The sequence below is a fragment of the Oncorhynchus mykiss genome, chromosome 4 (genome assembly GCF_013265735.2).
Source record: "Oncorhynchus mykiss isolate Arlee chromosome 4, USDA_OmykA_1.1, whole genome shotgun sequence".
NCBI classification, from domain to species: domain Eukaryota; kingdom Metazoa; phylum Chordata; class Actinopteri; order Salmoniformes; family Salmonidae; genus Oncorhynchus; species Oncorhynchus mykiss.
Genome location: NC_048568.1, coordinates 46,391,344 through 46,406,958, shown reverse-complemented (window position 1 = coordinate 46,406,958; position 15,615 = coordinate 46,391,344). Strand labels below are relative to the sequence as shown.

Below are 15,615 nucleotides of genomic sequence, written 5' to 3'. Positions count from 1 at the left end.
AGGGGACTAACTGTGTAACTGTGTCCTGTACTGTAGGTGACTAACTGTGTAACTGTGTGTTCTGTACTGTAGGTGACTAACTGTGTTCGGTACTGTAGGTGACTAACTGTGTAACTGTGCCCTGTACTGTAGGTGACTAACTGTGTGATTCTGTCTGACTCCAGGTGAGAGAGGGGCATCGCTACAAGCTTTTGAACATTGTCAGTAAGACAGTGGTGTTGTGTCTCGTCGTACGGCCAATACAACTGGTTCCCTCCCACTTCCTGTTGCTACGCTGCATGCCGCGCTTCTCTGTGGCTACGCCCTCGGCAACTACAGACAGCCTGTTGCTACGGCAACATGCCAGCTTCGACCCTGATGGGTACAGTCGAGCCGTCCGTGAGACACGTCCAGAACTCAGCGAGGAGAGAGTGTGTGTGAGCGAGGACGGTGTGTGTGTGAGCCCGCGGAGGGGAGGTGTGTGTGTGTCAGCTCAGGACTCTCAGCTGCTGTCCGTGTGTGTGTTCGCTGGGGGCGGAGTTACAGACAACGTCAGCCAATCGCAACGCTGCAGAGACTCTCTAGGGGAGGGGACAGAGTACCTCTCTCCCAATTGGACAGAGGCTGAGCTGCAGACCAGTGAAGAGATCCCCTACGAGGAACTGTGGACCAATCAGACTGCAGAGGGCCTGGGGAAGGCAGAGCCAAACCGCATCTCCGTCCATTCCTCTTCCTCTTTGGATGGATTGCTGGGGACTGCCCGCCTCGCCATGGTGACAAGAGTATCAACCCCGCCCCCTGTACCTCCAAAATCAGACGCAGTGAGTCTCTCCCATAGAGATACCTAGAGAGCACCTCTCCTATCTATACTATATTGATACCTAGAGAGCACCTCTCTGTCTATACCAGAGAGAGGAGAGATGCTCTCTCTAGTATATCTATACCATAGAGATTCCCTCTCCTAACTATACCATAGAGATTCCTAGAGAGCACCTCTCCTATCTATTCCGTGATACCCTTGCCTATCTAAATCATAGAGATACCTAGAGAGCACCTCTCCTATCTATACTATATTGATACCTAAAGAGCACCTCTCCGTCTATACCAGAGATAGGAGAGGTGCTCTCTGTAGTATATCTATACCATAGAGATTCCCTCTCCTATCTATACCATAGAGATTCCTAGAGAGCACCTCTCCTATCTATACCGTGATACCCTCACCTATCTAAATCATAGAGATACCTAGAGAGCACCTCTCCTATCTATACTATATTGATACCTAGAGAGCACCTCTCCGTCTATACCAGAGAGAGGAGAGGTGCTCTCTCTAGTATATCTATACCATAGAGATACCCTCGCCTATCTATATCATAGAGATACCTAGAGAGCACCTCTCCTATCTATACCATAGAGATAGGCCCGTTCTTCTCTTCTCTTCTCCCCTGCTACTCTTCCCGGGTCCTTAGTGTACAAGAAAAAGTAGTGCACTATGTTTTCTGTCAACATACCTGTTGAAATAATGGTTAAAAACAACTCTAAGGGGTGGGGCCCTATGAAATCTGTATTTACTTTTTTTACAAATAATGTTTTCCATTCCCCCCCCCCCCGGTTTTAAATTTGTATTTGTTTTTCATAGAGAAACAACGGTGGTCTGAGTTTTTTTCAATGCTTACATCATATTAAATACCTTATTTTTTATGTTTGGAAGAAAACTAACAAATGTCGACCCCCCCCCCCCCCCTCCCATTGTGCATCTAGCAAGTGAGGAATGTGCTGTCTAACTTGCCGGTCTAGTGATGGTTCTGGACTGCTGCTGCTCATTTCATGGCAACATTTGCAAATAATAGATACAAATTATGTACTTCTGCCAGGTGAGCCTACTTTGCAGTTAACATTTCAAGATGCACTATGCAAAAACAATTGTAAAAAAGACGCAAAAACAAATCTTAAGAACGGGATGCATAGAAATTGCTCACATAGAACAGATCTACCACTTCTTAGACTTGCTTTAAATGATAATGACAGATCTATAACATACATTTTTATGTGAATTTGGTTGGGTTGCCCAAATAGGGACATATTGCAGCTTTAATTGGGAAGGTTTTGGGGAAAGTATTTCTACCTAGTCTAGTATTACATAGATACATTACTATACATACATAGTCTAGTATCTAGTATTTCTGTCAACCCACAAGACGGTTATCACATCAACTTGCTTCACATGGAGTAATAGACAAACACGCGCACCACACAGAAAGACAGGGGCAATATTACTGGAAATTAATTGGTAGATATTGTGTTCGTTTTTTGGCTTTTTAAACCAATAGTGGCTAACCAGCGGTTGGATAATGTCAGTGTTTCCTAGATTAGATAGTAGCTGGGAGCTTGCGGTGTCTGATACTTGTGAGATTTGTTTATGACGGTTTGCGGTGGAACACGTGAAAATTGCATGTACAGTGCCTTGCGAAAGTAATCGGCCCCCTTGAACTTTGCGACCTTTTGCCACATTTCAGGCTTCAAACATAAAGATATAAAACTGTATTTTTTTGTGAAGAATCAACAACAAGTGGGACACAATCATGAAGTGGAACGACATTTATTGGATACTTCAAACTTTTTTAACAAATCAAAAACTGAAAAATTGGGCGTGCAAAATTATTCAGCCCCTTTACTTTCAGTGCAGCAAACTCTCTCCAGAAGTTCAGTGAGTATCTCTGAATGATCCAATGTTGACCTAAATGACTAATGATGATAAATACAATCCACCTGTGTGTAATCAAGTCTCCGTATAAATGCACCTGCACTGTGATAGTCTCAGAGGTCCGTTAAAAGCGCAGAGAGCATCATGAAGAACAAGGAACACACCAGGCAGGTCCGAGATACTGTTGTGAAGAAGTTTAAAGCCGGATTTGGATACAAAAAGATTTCCCAAGCTTTAAACATCCCAAGGAGCACTGTGCAAGCGATAATATTGAAATGGAAGGAGTATCAGACCACTGCAAATCTACCAAGACCTGCCCGTCCCTCTAAACCTTCAGCTCATACAAGGAGAAGACTGATCAGAGATGCAGCCAAGAGACCCATGATCACTCTGGATGAACTGCAGAGATCTACAGCTGAGGTGGGAGACTCTGTCCATAGGACAACAATCAGTCGTATATTGCACAAATCTGGCCTTTATGGAAGAGTGGCAAGAAGAAAGCCATTTCTTAAAGATATCCATAAAAAGTGTTGTTTAAAGTTTGCCACAAGCCACCTGGGAGACACACCAAACATGTGGAAGAAGGTGCTCTGGTCAGACGAAACCAAAATTGAACTTTTTGGCAACAATGCAAAACGTTATGTTTGGCGTAAAAGCAACACAGCTGAACACACCATCCCCACTGTCAAACATGGTGGTGGCAGCATCATGGTTTGGGCCTGCTTTTCTTCAGCAGGGACAGGGAAGATGGTTAAAATTGATGGGAAGATGGATGGAGCCAAATACAGGACCATTCTGGAAGAAAACCTGATGGAGTCTGCAAAAGACCTGAGACTGGGACGGAGATTTGTCTTCCAACAAGACAATGATCCAAAACATAAAGCAAAATCTACAATGGAATGGTTCAAAAATAAACATATCCAGGGGTTAGAATGGCCAAGTCAAAGTCCAGACCTGAATCCAATCGAGAATCTGTGGAAAGAACTGAAAACTGCTGTTCACAAATGCTCTCCATCCAACCTCACTGAGCTCGAGCTGTTTTGCAAGGAGGAATGGGAAAAAATGTCAGTCTCTCGATGTGCAAAACTGATAGAGACATGCCCCAAGCGACTTACAGCTGTAATCGCAGCAAAAGGTGGCGCTACAAAGTATTAACTTAAGGGGGCTGAATAATTTTGCACGCCCAATTTTTCAGTTTTTGATTTGTTAAAAAAGTTTGAAATATCCAATAAATGCGTTCCACTTCATGATTGTGTCCCACTTGTTGTTGATTCTTCACAAAAAAATACAGTTTTATATCTTTATGTTTGAAGCCTGAAATGTGGCAAAAGGTCGCAAAGTTCAAGGGGGCCGAATACTTTCGCAAGGCACTGTACTTTCAGAATTGTTTGGGGAGCTACTTATAGGTGAGCTGCGAGCTATTGGTAGCTGGCGATCAACCTTTTGGAGACCCCTGCCATAGAGATACCTAGAGAGCCCCACCTATCTATACCATACAGATACCCTCTCCTATCTATGCCATAGAGATACCTAGAGAGCACCTCTCCTATCTGTGACAGCATGGGCAGCACCAATGAGGGATGTCTTCATTTGTAAGTAGTCCACTGGGTGGGACATCCTATAGGTTAAGGAAGAACAGAATTCCATCCAGGTCATTAGGAGAATGAAGGCGATTCAGGTCATTAGGAGGGATCAGCCAATGAATGACGGCGATTCAGGTCATTAGGAGGGATCAGCCAATGAATGAAGGCGATTCAGGTCATTAGGAGGGATGAAGGAGATTATCAATTGTTTTGCTCAAATCCTCGCGTCCTCTCCTTCTTTTGATTAAGGTCAAAGGTAATCGAGGAGCGGAAACCGTTGTGCTTGTATGAAATGACTCTCCTACATTTTAGCACGTCATCAATCAAATGATGTTTACTATTTGATTATTCAACAGTTTTACCCCATTTACCTGTTTTAGAATTGATAGTTACGACCTTGCCTCAGTGCAGCAACTCGGTAGAGGTGAAGATCAGGACGTGCAGGCACCCGGTCTGCCAAACCCTCCCCGGGCGGTGCTCCCGGTCATGGCCGGCTGTGACACCGCCTGGGAGGCCCAAATGATGTTTACAGGGTTGGAATCACATTTATATGTGTTGTGTAAAAAAATTAATAATAATAGTTGTGCCAGACATTTTATAGATAAAAAGATTACTTGCGTATCGTTTTTAAACATACTTTTCTCCTCCGAGAAAACAACAGGGGGGTGTAGCTGGCCTCGGTAGGATCCTCGGTAGGGGCCTCTGTAGGAGCCTCGGTAGAAGCCTTGGTCAGAGTCTTGGTAGGAGCCTCGGCCGGAGCCTCGGTAGGAGTCGTGGTAGGAGTCTTGGTAGGAGCCTCGGTAGGAGCCTCGGCAGGAGCCTCGGTAGGAGCCTCGGTAGGAGCCTCGGTAGGAGACTCGGTAGGAGCCTCGGTAGGAGGCTCGGTAGGAGCCTCGGTAGGAGGCTCGGTAGGAGCCTCGGTAGGAGGCTCGGTAGGAGCCTCGGTAGGAGCCTCGGTAGGAACTTCGGTAGGAGGATGTTGAAGCTGCAATATGTAACGTTTTGGACGATCTCACCAAATTCACATAGAAAGCAAGTCTAAGAAAAGGCATATCTGTTCTATGTGTGCTATTTCTATACTTCCCGTGCTTAAGTTTAGTTTGTACCTGTTCAGACAACACCCTCCAGGTGGCAGTAAATCATCAACCTTGGGTTCATACCTGTTCAGACAACACAGTTTGTCTTCCGACTGTCAGAAGTAGAAGATGAAATTTCAAAATGGTGGAAACCCTTAATGGTGCTGTTCATGCTAAATCTGGCTTTGTGTCAGAAAAGCCCTCTATCCATCTTCATGCTAAAGTTGGTTTGGTGTAAAAAAAAAAGCCCTCTATTCCCCCCCCCCCCCCCCCCCCCCCCCCCCCACTCTCTCTCTCTCTCTCTCTCTCTCTCTCCATCTGGTTGTTAAACTCAGGATGAGACTGAATTATTGATACACACTTACTGGAATTGGTCACACACACTCACTCTGTGTGTTTCAAATCAAACTTTATTATTCACATGCGCAGAATACAAGAAGTGTAGACCTTACCGTGAAATGCTGATTTACAAGCCCCTAACCAACAATGCAGTGTGTATGCTGAAGAGTGTGTTTCAGGAGTGAAAGGTTGAGAGTGACATTTACCAGCATGCCAACACACACACACACACACACACACACACACACACACACATTCCTTGCACATTCCTCTGGAAATTCTTCAGACTCTATAGAAACCACTCTGTGTGTGGTTGTGTGTGTAGGTGAGAGAAGAGTGCAGGTTCCTGATCGCTCCTCCAGTTCCTCCTCGATGCTGTAAAGGAGACTCCTCCCCTTCCTGTCCAAGCCCCACCCCCAGTCCACCGGTCCCGCCCCGCTTCCCTCAGACACATCTCTCCTATTACTCTTCTGGACCACCCAACAGGTACACACACACACACACACACACACACACACACACACACACACACACACACACACACACACACACACACACACACACACACACACACACACACACACACACACACACACACACACACCCACACACACACACACACTAACCATATCCCTCTCTCTCATCCTTCCCTCTCTCTCTAGTTGTTCTGTCTCTCCTCCAGACTCATCTATCTACTGTTATCCATGTTCCTGGACTGACCCCTCCCACATCAGCCCTGAGCCAATCCCTGCTCTCCCTGCTGACAGCTTGGCCAATCCCCAGCCAGCGCAGGCCACCTGGGTGGAGCCGTGGAGCTATAATTCCTCCTCCTTCTCCCGGCTGAGGCTTCCGCCCCCTCAGAGTCGATTCGCTCCCTTCGGAGCACTTAACCCCTTTAACCGCCCTAGTCTCTCCCCCTGCCCTTCCCCAGAGCCTATACCAGCCAATCAGACAGCAGAGCTCTCCAGAGGCGCCGAGGGAGGCGGGACATGTGAGGGGTCGACTCCGCCTAGTGACCCTGCCTGGCGCCCGCCCACTGACCTGTCTGCCCTCTCATTGGAGGAGGTGTCTGCCAGTCTGAGGTTCATTGGCCTATCAGAGGCAGCGGTGGGCGTGTTCCAGAGAGAGCGCGTTGACGGTAGCCTCCTGGTTCAGCTCGACGAGGAGACCCTGTCACATGACTTCCATCTCAGCCGATTGCACGTCACCAAGATCACACAGTTCATACAGGGTTGGAGGCCCAAGATTTAACACCTATTGTGACACTGTCACAAGGTGTTTATCACAACATTGGAAGCTGCTGATTGGAGGACGGCTCATAAAAATGGCTGGAATGGAAACCATGTGTTTGACGTACTTGATAGCATTCCACTCCAGCCTTTACCACGAGCCCATCCTCCCCGATTACGGTGCCACCAACCTCCTGTGCGATATACGTAAAGGACGAAGGCAAGGTTTGCTATTTTGATGAAGTACTGTAAAGCCGCTCGAGGCGAAGGTTGCCCCTAACTGAAACACTACAGATAAACACTACAGATAAAAACTACAGATTAGGAAATTGTCAGATCAATAAATAGTTTCTCACTATTCCATCTGTGTTGGATTGTCTTTCGACTCCACCAGGCGGCCTTGCCGTCTACTCCACCAGGCGGCCTTGTCGTCTACTCCACCAGGCGGCCTTGCCGTCTACTCCACCAGGCGGCCTTGTCGTCTACTCCACCAGGCGGCCTTGCCGTCTACTCCACCAGGCGGCCTTGTCGTCTACTCCACCATGCGGCCTTGCCGTCTACTCCACCAGGCGGCCTTGTCGTCTACTCCACCATGTCGTCTACTCCACCAGGCGGCCTTGCCGTCTACTCCACCTTGTCGTCTACTCCACCATGTCGTCTACTCCACCAGGCGGCCTTGCCGTCTACTCCACCTTGTCGTCTACTCCACCATGTCGTCTACTCCACCAGGCGGCCTTGCCGTCTACTCCACCAGGCGGCCTTGTCGTCTACTCCACCTTGTCGTCTACGCCACCTTGTCGTCTACTCTACCAGGCGGCCTTGCCGTCTACTCTACCAGGCGGCCTTGTCGTCTACTCCACCAGGCGGCCTTGTCGTCTACTCCACCAGGCGGCCTTGTCGTCTACTCCACCAGGCGGCCTTGCCGTCTACTCTACCAGGCGGCCTTGTCGTCTACTCCACCAGGCGGCCTTGTCGTCTACTCCACCAGGCGGCCTTGTCGTCTACTCCACCAGGCGGCCTTGTCGTCTACTCCACCAGGCGGCCTTGCCGTCTACTCCACCTTGTCGTCTACTCCACCATGTCGTCTACTCCACCAGGCGGCCTTGCCGTCTACTCCACCAGGCGGCCTTGTCGTCTACTCCACCTTGTCGTCTACTCCACCATGTCGTCTACTCCACCAGGCGGCCTTGCCGTCTACTCCACCAGGCGGCCTTGCCATCTACTCCACCTTGTCGTCTACTCCACCATGTCGTCTACTCCACCAGGCGGCCTTGTCGTCTACTCCACCTTGTCGTCTACTCCACCATGTCGTCTACTCCACCATGTCGTCTACTCCACCAGGCGGCCTTGCCGTCTACTCCACCTTGTCGTCTACTCCACCATGTCGTCTACTCCACCAGGCGGCCTTGCCGTCTACTCCACCAGGCGGCCTTGCCATCTACTCCACCTTGTCGTCTACTCCACCATGTCGTCTACTCCACCATGTCGTCTACTCCACCAGGCGGCCTTGTCGTCTACTCCACCTTGTCGTCTACTCCACCATGTCGTCTACTCCACCAGGCGGCCTTGCCGTCTACTCTACCAGGCGGCTTTGCCGTCATTTTTCAGCGGACCAGGAGTGCCAACTTAGCCCAGATGAGAACTGAGCGTCCCCTATTTGCAAAAGTAGCACACCCATGAACACACCCTGTACTTTCTGTCTGTTCGCTGTGGTCACCCTCAGTGGGCAGCTTCCTCAGTGGGCAGCTTCCTCAGTGGGCAGCTTCCTCAGTGGGCAGCTTCCTCAGTGGGCAGCTTCCTCAGTGGGCAGCCTGTGACATGACTTCCACTTTAGGACGTTAACAAGGCGACACTCCATCTTAACTCCTCCTCCACATTGACTTGATTGTTTGAACAGTACAGAAGAGAACCCCCTCGACAGTAAAAATGTTTTTCTCGTCAGGACCAGAAAGAAGGAAACACCGCTTAGGCATTTATTTTCCTCCTGCAACGTTAGGTTAGCCATCTTACATGTCCCTTCTTATTGGTTGAATCAGATGCTGTGTACCTTCCGATTGGATGAACCGGAAGGTGTGCCTTCGCTATTCTTCTTGGGGCAGCAGGGTAGCCTAGTGGTTAGAGCATTGGACTAGTAACCGGAAGGTTGCAAGTTCAAATCCCCGAGCTGACAAGGTACAAATCTGTCGTTCTGCCCCTGAACAGGTAGTTAACCCACTGATCCTAGGCCGTCATTGAAAATAAGAATTTGTTCTTAACTAACTTGCCTAGTTAAATAAAGGTAAAAATTGATTGGAGGAGAGATATACTGCCACTTGGAGGGTGATTAGTGAAGTGTGCAGAGCATTTAAATCTCCATATTTCAAGGTGAACATGTATCCCCCTGCTGGACAGTCAACCTATTACAGAAAGAGCACAAGTTTAAGGTCTCGATTCAATCAGATCGTTGGAGTCATCAAATCGGTGACAAGCTGCTCTTGCGATCGTTAACCCTTCCTTAACGTTATTGAGTGAATTAAGAAGGAATGGCGATGTAATTTGTAGCGAAATGTGGTCAGACGGGAGAGTTTGAGTGATGAAGTTGGACAGAGAATATCAACATCTCTCCGCAAGAAACACTTGGATTGTAAAAACACATATATTCTGTCAATTGAGCCTTATTTTATATGTTATATGTGGATAATAGCTATAGCTAGGCCTGTCTGTAGGATTGATTTGTCATTTCAATAGGCCTAGGCTACTAAATACAATCTGGGTTTATGATTGTAATTCAACTTTGCCATGGTTTGCTTAGCTAGATGCAGGTAGCCTATAACTCCTGATAGGCCTGTTAGATAGGCTACAGTAGACTAGGCAAGATGTAAAATGAACAATTTACTACAGAAGCTTGCTTAGTTCAAATTGACAGACTAATTTATTGAATCTGAATAGCGAGGAGATTTCTGTAAAAAGTGTTTGTGTTGCCCAATAGCCTGGATTTGACAGCTCTAACGCAGTTCTACCTTCGAACACCTCAAAATAATCGCTATGCGGATCTGATTGAATCCAGCCCTAAAGTCTTTAATAGGCTGATTAGGAATTTGTTCCAGGAAATAATCTGCCACCTGGTAAGGTTAGCAAAGGGCTAATGTGTGCCAGGTTATCTGATGGGACCAGCTACAATTTAGCATTCTGTCACATGACACTACATCAACCATTTTAATTGGCTGATGCTTAAACTTAACCTTGAACTTAAACTTTTTCTAATGTTTGCCAGTATGGGCCCATGGTGTTTGTTATGCAACGTTTTGGATTCTTTAGATAGAAATAGCCTTTTGTAGACCAAATATGCCTTTGACGTGTAGAATAAGGAATAACATCAACTCTGTTCATGGCATTTCTATCTGCAACTGAACAGGCCCTGCAGTAACTACAAACTGTAGAGTTAACTAACCTCTGGTTGTGGCCCTGCAGTAACTACAAACTGTAGAGTTAACTAACCTCTGGTTGTGGCCCTGCAGTAACTACAAACTGTAGAGTTAACTAACCTCTGGTTGTGGCCCTGCAGTAACTACAAACTGTAGAGTTAACTAACCTCTGGTTGTGGCCCTGCAGTAACTACAAACTGTAGAGTTAACTAACCTCTGGTTGTGGCCCTGTAGTAACTACAAACTGTAGAGTTAACTAACCTCTGGTTGTGGCCCTGCAGTAACTACAAACTGTAGAGTTAACTAACCTCTGGTTGTGGCCCTGCAGTAACTACAAACTGTAGAGTTAACTAACCTCTGGTTGTGGCCCTGCAGTAACTACAAACTGTAGAGTTAACTAACCTCTGGTTGTGGCCCTGCAGTAACTACAAACTGTAGAGTTAACTAACCTCTGGTTGTGGCCCTGCAGTAACTACAAACTGTAGAGTTAACTAAGCTCTGGTTGTGGCCCTGCAGTAACTACAAACTGTAGAGTTAACTAAGCTCTGGTTGTGGCCCTGCAGTAACTACAAACTGTAGAGTTAACTAACCTCTGGTTGTGGCCCTGCAGTAACTACAAACTGTAGAGTTAACTAACCTCTGGTTGTGGCCCTGCAGTAACTACAAACTGTAGAGTTAACTAACCTCTGGTTGTGGCCCTGCAGTAACTACAAACTGTAGAGTTAACTAACCTCTGGTTGTGGCCCTGCAGTAACTACAAACTGTAGAGTTAACTAACCTCTGGTTGTGGCCCTGCAGTAACTACAAACTGTAGAGTTAACTAAGCTCTGGTTGTGGCCCTGCAGTAACTACAAACTGTAGAGTTAACTAAGCTCTGGTTGTGGCCCTGCAGTAACTACAAACTGTAGAGTTAACTAACCTCTGGTTGTGGCCCTGCAGTAACTACAAACTGTAGAGTTAACTAACCTCTGGTTGTGGCCCTGCAGTAACTACAAACTGTAGAGTTAACTAACCTCTGGTTGTGGCCCTGCAGTAACTACAAACTGTAGAGTTAACTAACCTCTGGTTGTGGCCCTGCAGTAACTACAAACTGTAGAGTTATCTAAGCTCTGGTTGTGGCCCTGCAGTAACTACAAACTGTAGAGTTAACTAACCTCTGGTTGTGGCCCTGCAGTAACTACAAACTGTAGAGTTAACTAAGCTCTGGTTGTGGCCCTGCAGTAACTACAAACTGTAGAGTTAACTAACCTCTGGTTGTGGCCCTGCAGTAACTACAAACTGTAGAGTTAACTAACCTCTGGTTGTGGCCCTGCAGTAACTACAAACTGTAGAGTTAACTAACCTCTGGTTGTGGCCCTGCAGTAACTACAAACTGTAGAGTTAACTAACCTCTGGTTGTGGCCCTGCAGTAACTACAAACTGTAGAGTTAACTAACCTCTGGTTGTGGCCCTGCAGTAACTACAAACTGTAGAGTTAACTAACCTCTGGTTGTGGCCCTGCAGTAACTACAAACTGTAGAGTTAACTAACCTCTGGTTGTGGCCCTGCAGTAACTACAAACTGTAGAGTTAACTAAGCTCTGGTTGTGGCCCTGCAGTAACAACAAACTGTAGAGTTAACTAACCTCTGGTTGTGGCCCTGCAGTAACTACAAACTGTAGAGTTAACTAAGCTCTGGCTGCTACAGGGGGTTGCTATGGTAATTTGCTATGGTGAGGTCTAGTGTTGGTCTCTTTACTGATGATGATGATGATGATAATGGTGTTTAACCAGGGTTTGTAGTGATGAGGATGTTTAACCAGGGTTTGTAGTGATGAGGACGTTAAAGGTGCTCTAAGAAAATTATAATTTAAGATGGCTTCAACATTAAATAGCTGAGTACATGTTGCATAGAACACCTTGAAACATAATGTCTAATAAGGTCTGATCACCTTGAAACATAATGTCTAATGAGGTCTGATCACCTTGAAACATAATGTCTAATGAGGTATGAACACCTTGAAACATAATGTCTAATGAGGTCTGAACACCTTGAAACATAATGTCTAATAAGGTCTTAAGGATGTCTATGATCAATAGAAAATGAAATAACCTCTCAACTGAGCACTTGATTTGTCTGACACACACACACACACACACACACACACACACAAACACACAACCACACACACACACACACACACACACACACACACACACACACACACACACACACACACACACACACACACACAGTGGATGTTGTGGAGTTTATTGGATAAGTCCAGCACAGTCATCAATATAAATAACATCAGAAACACATACACAGGTTTAGTGTAAAATACCACATCTACAGCATTAATAAAACCCCACCTCCTTAGAGTTCTCTGGTCTACAGCATTAATAAAACCCCACCTCCTTAGAGTTCTCTTGTCTACAGCATTAATAAACCCCACCTCCTTAGAGTTCTCTGGTCTACAGCGTTAATAAACCCCCACCTCCCTGGAGTTCTCTGGTCTACAGCATTAATAAACCCCCACCTCCCTGGAGTTCTCTGGTCTACAGCATTAATAAACCCCCACCTCCCTGGAGTTCTCTGGTCTACAGCATTAATACACCCCCACCTCCCTGGAGTTCTCTGGTCTACAGCATTAATTAACCCCACCACCCTAGAGTTCTCTGGTCTACAGCATTAATAAACCCCCAACTCCCTAGAGTTCTCTGGTCTACAGCATTAATAAACCCCCACCTCCCTAGAGTTCTCTGGTCTACAGCATTAATAAACCCCACCTCCCTAGAGTTCTATGGTCTACATCATTAATTAACCCCACCTCCCTAGAGTTCTCTGGTCTACAGCATTAATATACCCCCACCTCCCTGGAGTTCTCTGGTCTACAGCATTAATACAGCCCCACCTCCCTAGAGTTCTCTGGTCTACAGCATTAATACACCCCCACCTCCCTAGAGTTCTCTGGTCTACAGCATTAATAAACCCTACCTCCCTAGAGTTCTCTGGTCTACAGCATTAATACACCCCCACCTCCCTAGAGTTCTCTGGTCTACAGCATTAATTAACCCCACCTCCCTAGAGTTCTCTGGTCTACAGCATTAATAAACCCCACCTCCCTAGAGTTCTCTGGTCTACAGCATTAATAAACCCCCACCTCCCTAGAGTTCTCTGGTCTACAGCATTAATAAACCCCACCTCCCTAGAGTTCTCTGGTCTACAGCATTAATAAACCCCCACCTCCCTAGAGTTATCTGGTCTACAGCATTAATAAACCCCACCTCCCTAGAGTTCTCTGGTCTACAGCATTAATAAACCCCCACCTCCCTAGAGTTCTCTGGTCTACAGCATTAATACACCCCACCTCCCTAGAGTTCTTTGATTAGATATACTAACAGACTGCAGTTGCATGAGGACGCTGACTAAACCATCCAATGAGAGCCCAGCAGTGTTGAGGCTCGTCCAATAAGGTTGGAGGTGAGCTGGAGCGGGCGGGGTTACTTGTGGAACTCCCTAGTTGGGTCCCTCGCATGGTCCAATTGCAGCTGGCAGGGCGTGAACTGATGACCATAAACATCTTCATAAAGACTCATCATTGCTACGAGACACTCCTCACCAATGGAATCAACAAATTGGAAAGAACCTGGCCTCACACCCACACATAGCAACCTGTCTCATTGGATGCCATGTGTTTGTAGTCAGGTGGTGTCCAGTATTTAGTGTGTGTGTGTCTGTATCCATAGTGTGTGTTTAACGTGTGTGTGTGTCGTACCACCCAGACAGGGAGGGAAGCCCAGACCGAACACAGCTTCAATGTTTCCCTCCTTTGGATTACCTATAATGCCCTGCTGCAGACACAGCACTCGTTGATGGAAAAAAACATTAAAAATCTGACATTCATATGGCATCGGGGAAATATTTCATATTTTCAACTCAATTGTGCCCATTGGGTTGTGTTTTACATTTTTATTTCACCTTTTATTTTACCAGGTAGGCCAGTTGAGAACAAGTTCTCATTTACAACTGCGACCTGGCCAAGATAAAGCAAAGCAGTGCGACACAAACAACAACACAGTTACACATGGGATAAACAAACGTATAGTCAATAATACAGTAGAAAAATCTATATATAGCATGTGCAAATGAAGTAGGATAAGGGAGGTAAGGCAATAAATAGGCCATAGTGGAAAACTAATTACAATATAGCAATTAAACACTGGCGTGATAGATGTGCAGAAGACGAGTGTGCAAGTAGAGATACTGGGGTGCAAAGGAGAAAAAAAAGAACAGTATGGGGATGAGGTAGTTGGATGGGCTATTTACAGATGGTTGTGTACAGGTGCAGTGATCTGTAAGCTGGTGCTTAAAGCTGGTGAGGGAGATATGAGTCTCCAGCTTCAGCGATTTTTGCAATTCGTTCCAGTCATTGGCAGCAGAGAACTGGAAGGAAAGGCGGCCAAAGCAGGTGTTGGCTTTGGGGATGACCAGTGAAATATACCTGCTGGAGCGCGTGTTACGGGTGGGTGCTGCTATGGTGACCAGTGAGCTGAGCTACGACGGGGCTTAACCTGGCAAAGACTTATAGATGAATATGAAGCGAGGGCCAGCCAACGAGAGCATACAGGTCGCAGTGGTGGGTAGTATATGGGGCTTTGGTGACAAAACGGATGGCACTGTGATAAACAACATCCAATTTGCTGAGTAGAGTGTTGTAGTTGTGAGATAGTATTGGCTCATTCTAGCATGTATTTGCATATCTCCTTTAGGGAATGCCTACACTGAAGTGCTGGTGTGCAATAACAATTTGTAGTACTTAAGTAGTACTTTCAAGTATTTTTACTTAAGTAGTTTTTTGGGGTATCTGTACTCTACTTTACTATTTATATTTTTGACAACTTTTACTCTTACTTCACTACATTCCTAGAGAAAATGATGTACTTTTTACTCCCTACATTTTCCCTTACACCCAAAAGTACTTCTTACATTTTGAACGCTTAGCAGGACAGAAAAATGGTCTAATTCACACACTTATCAAGAGAACATCCCTGGTCATCTCTACTGCCTCTGATCTGGAGGACTCACTAAACAGAGAACATCCCTGGTCATCTCTACTGCCTCTGATCTGGAGGACTCACTAAACAGAGAACATCCCTGGTCATCCCTACTGCCTCTGATCTGGAGGACTCACTAAACAGAGAACATCCCTGGTCATCTCTACTGCCTCTGATCTGGAGGACTCACTAAACAGAGAACATCCCTGGTCATCTCTACTGCCTCTGATCTGGAGGACTCACTAAACAGAGAACATCCCTGGTCATC

The 15,615-nt window shown here is 46.3% G+C and overlaps 1 protein-coding gene across 1 annotated transcript in view; it reads left to right on the top strand.

Moving 5' to 3' along the window:
• Window positions 1-12,198, top strand: part of gareml (GRB2 associated, regulator of MAPK1-like) — a 62,487-nt gene extending 50,289 nt beyond the window's left edge. Inside the window, exons 6-8 of the mRNA XM_036976454.1 lie at window positions 165-800; window positions 6,004-6,164; window positions 6,341-12,198. Coding sequence (XP_036832349.1) covers window positions 165-800; window positions 6,004-6,164; window positions 6,341-6,929 — 1,386 coding nt within the window. The 3' untranslated portion in view covers window positions 6,930-12,198. The remainder of the gene's footprint in view (window positions 1-164; window positions 801-6,003; window positions 6,165-6,340) is intronic.
• The last annotated feature ends 3,417 nt before the right edge of the window (window positions 12,199-15,615 follow it).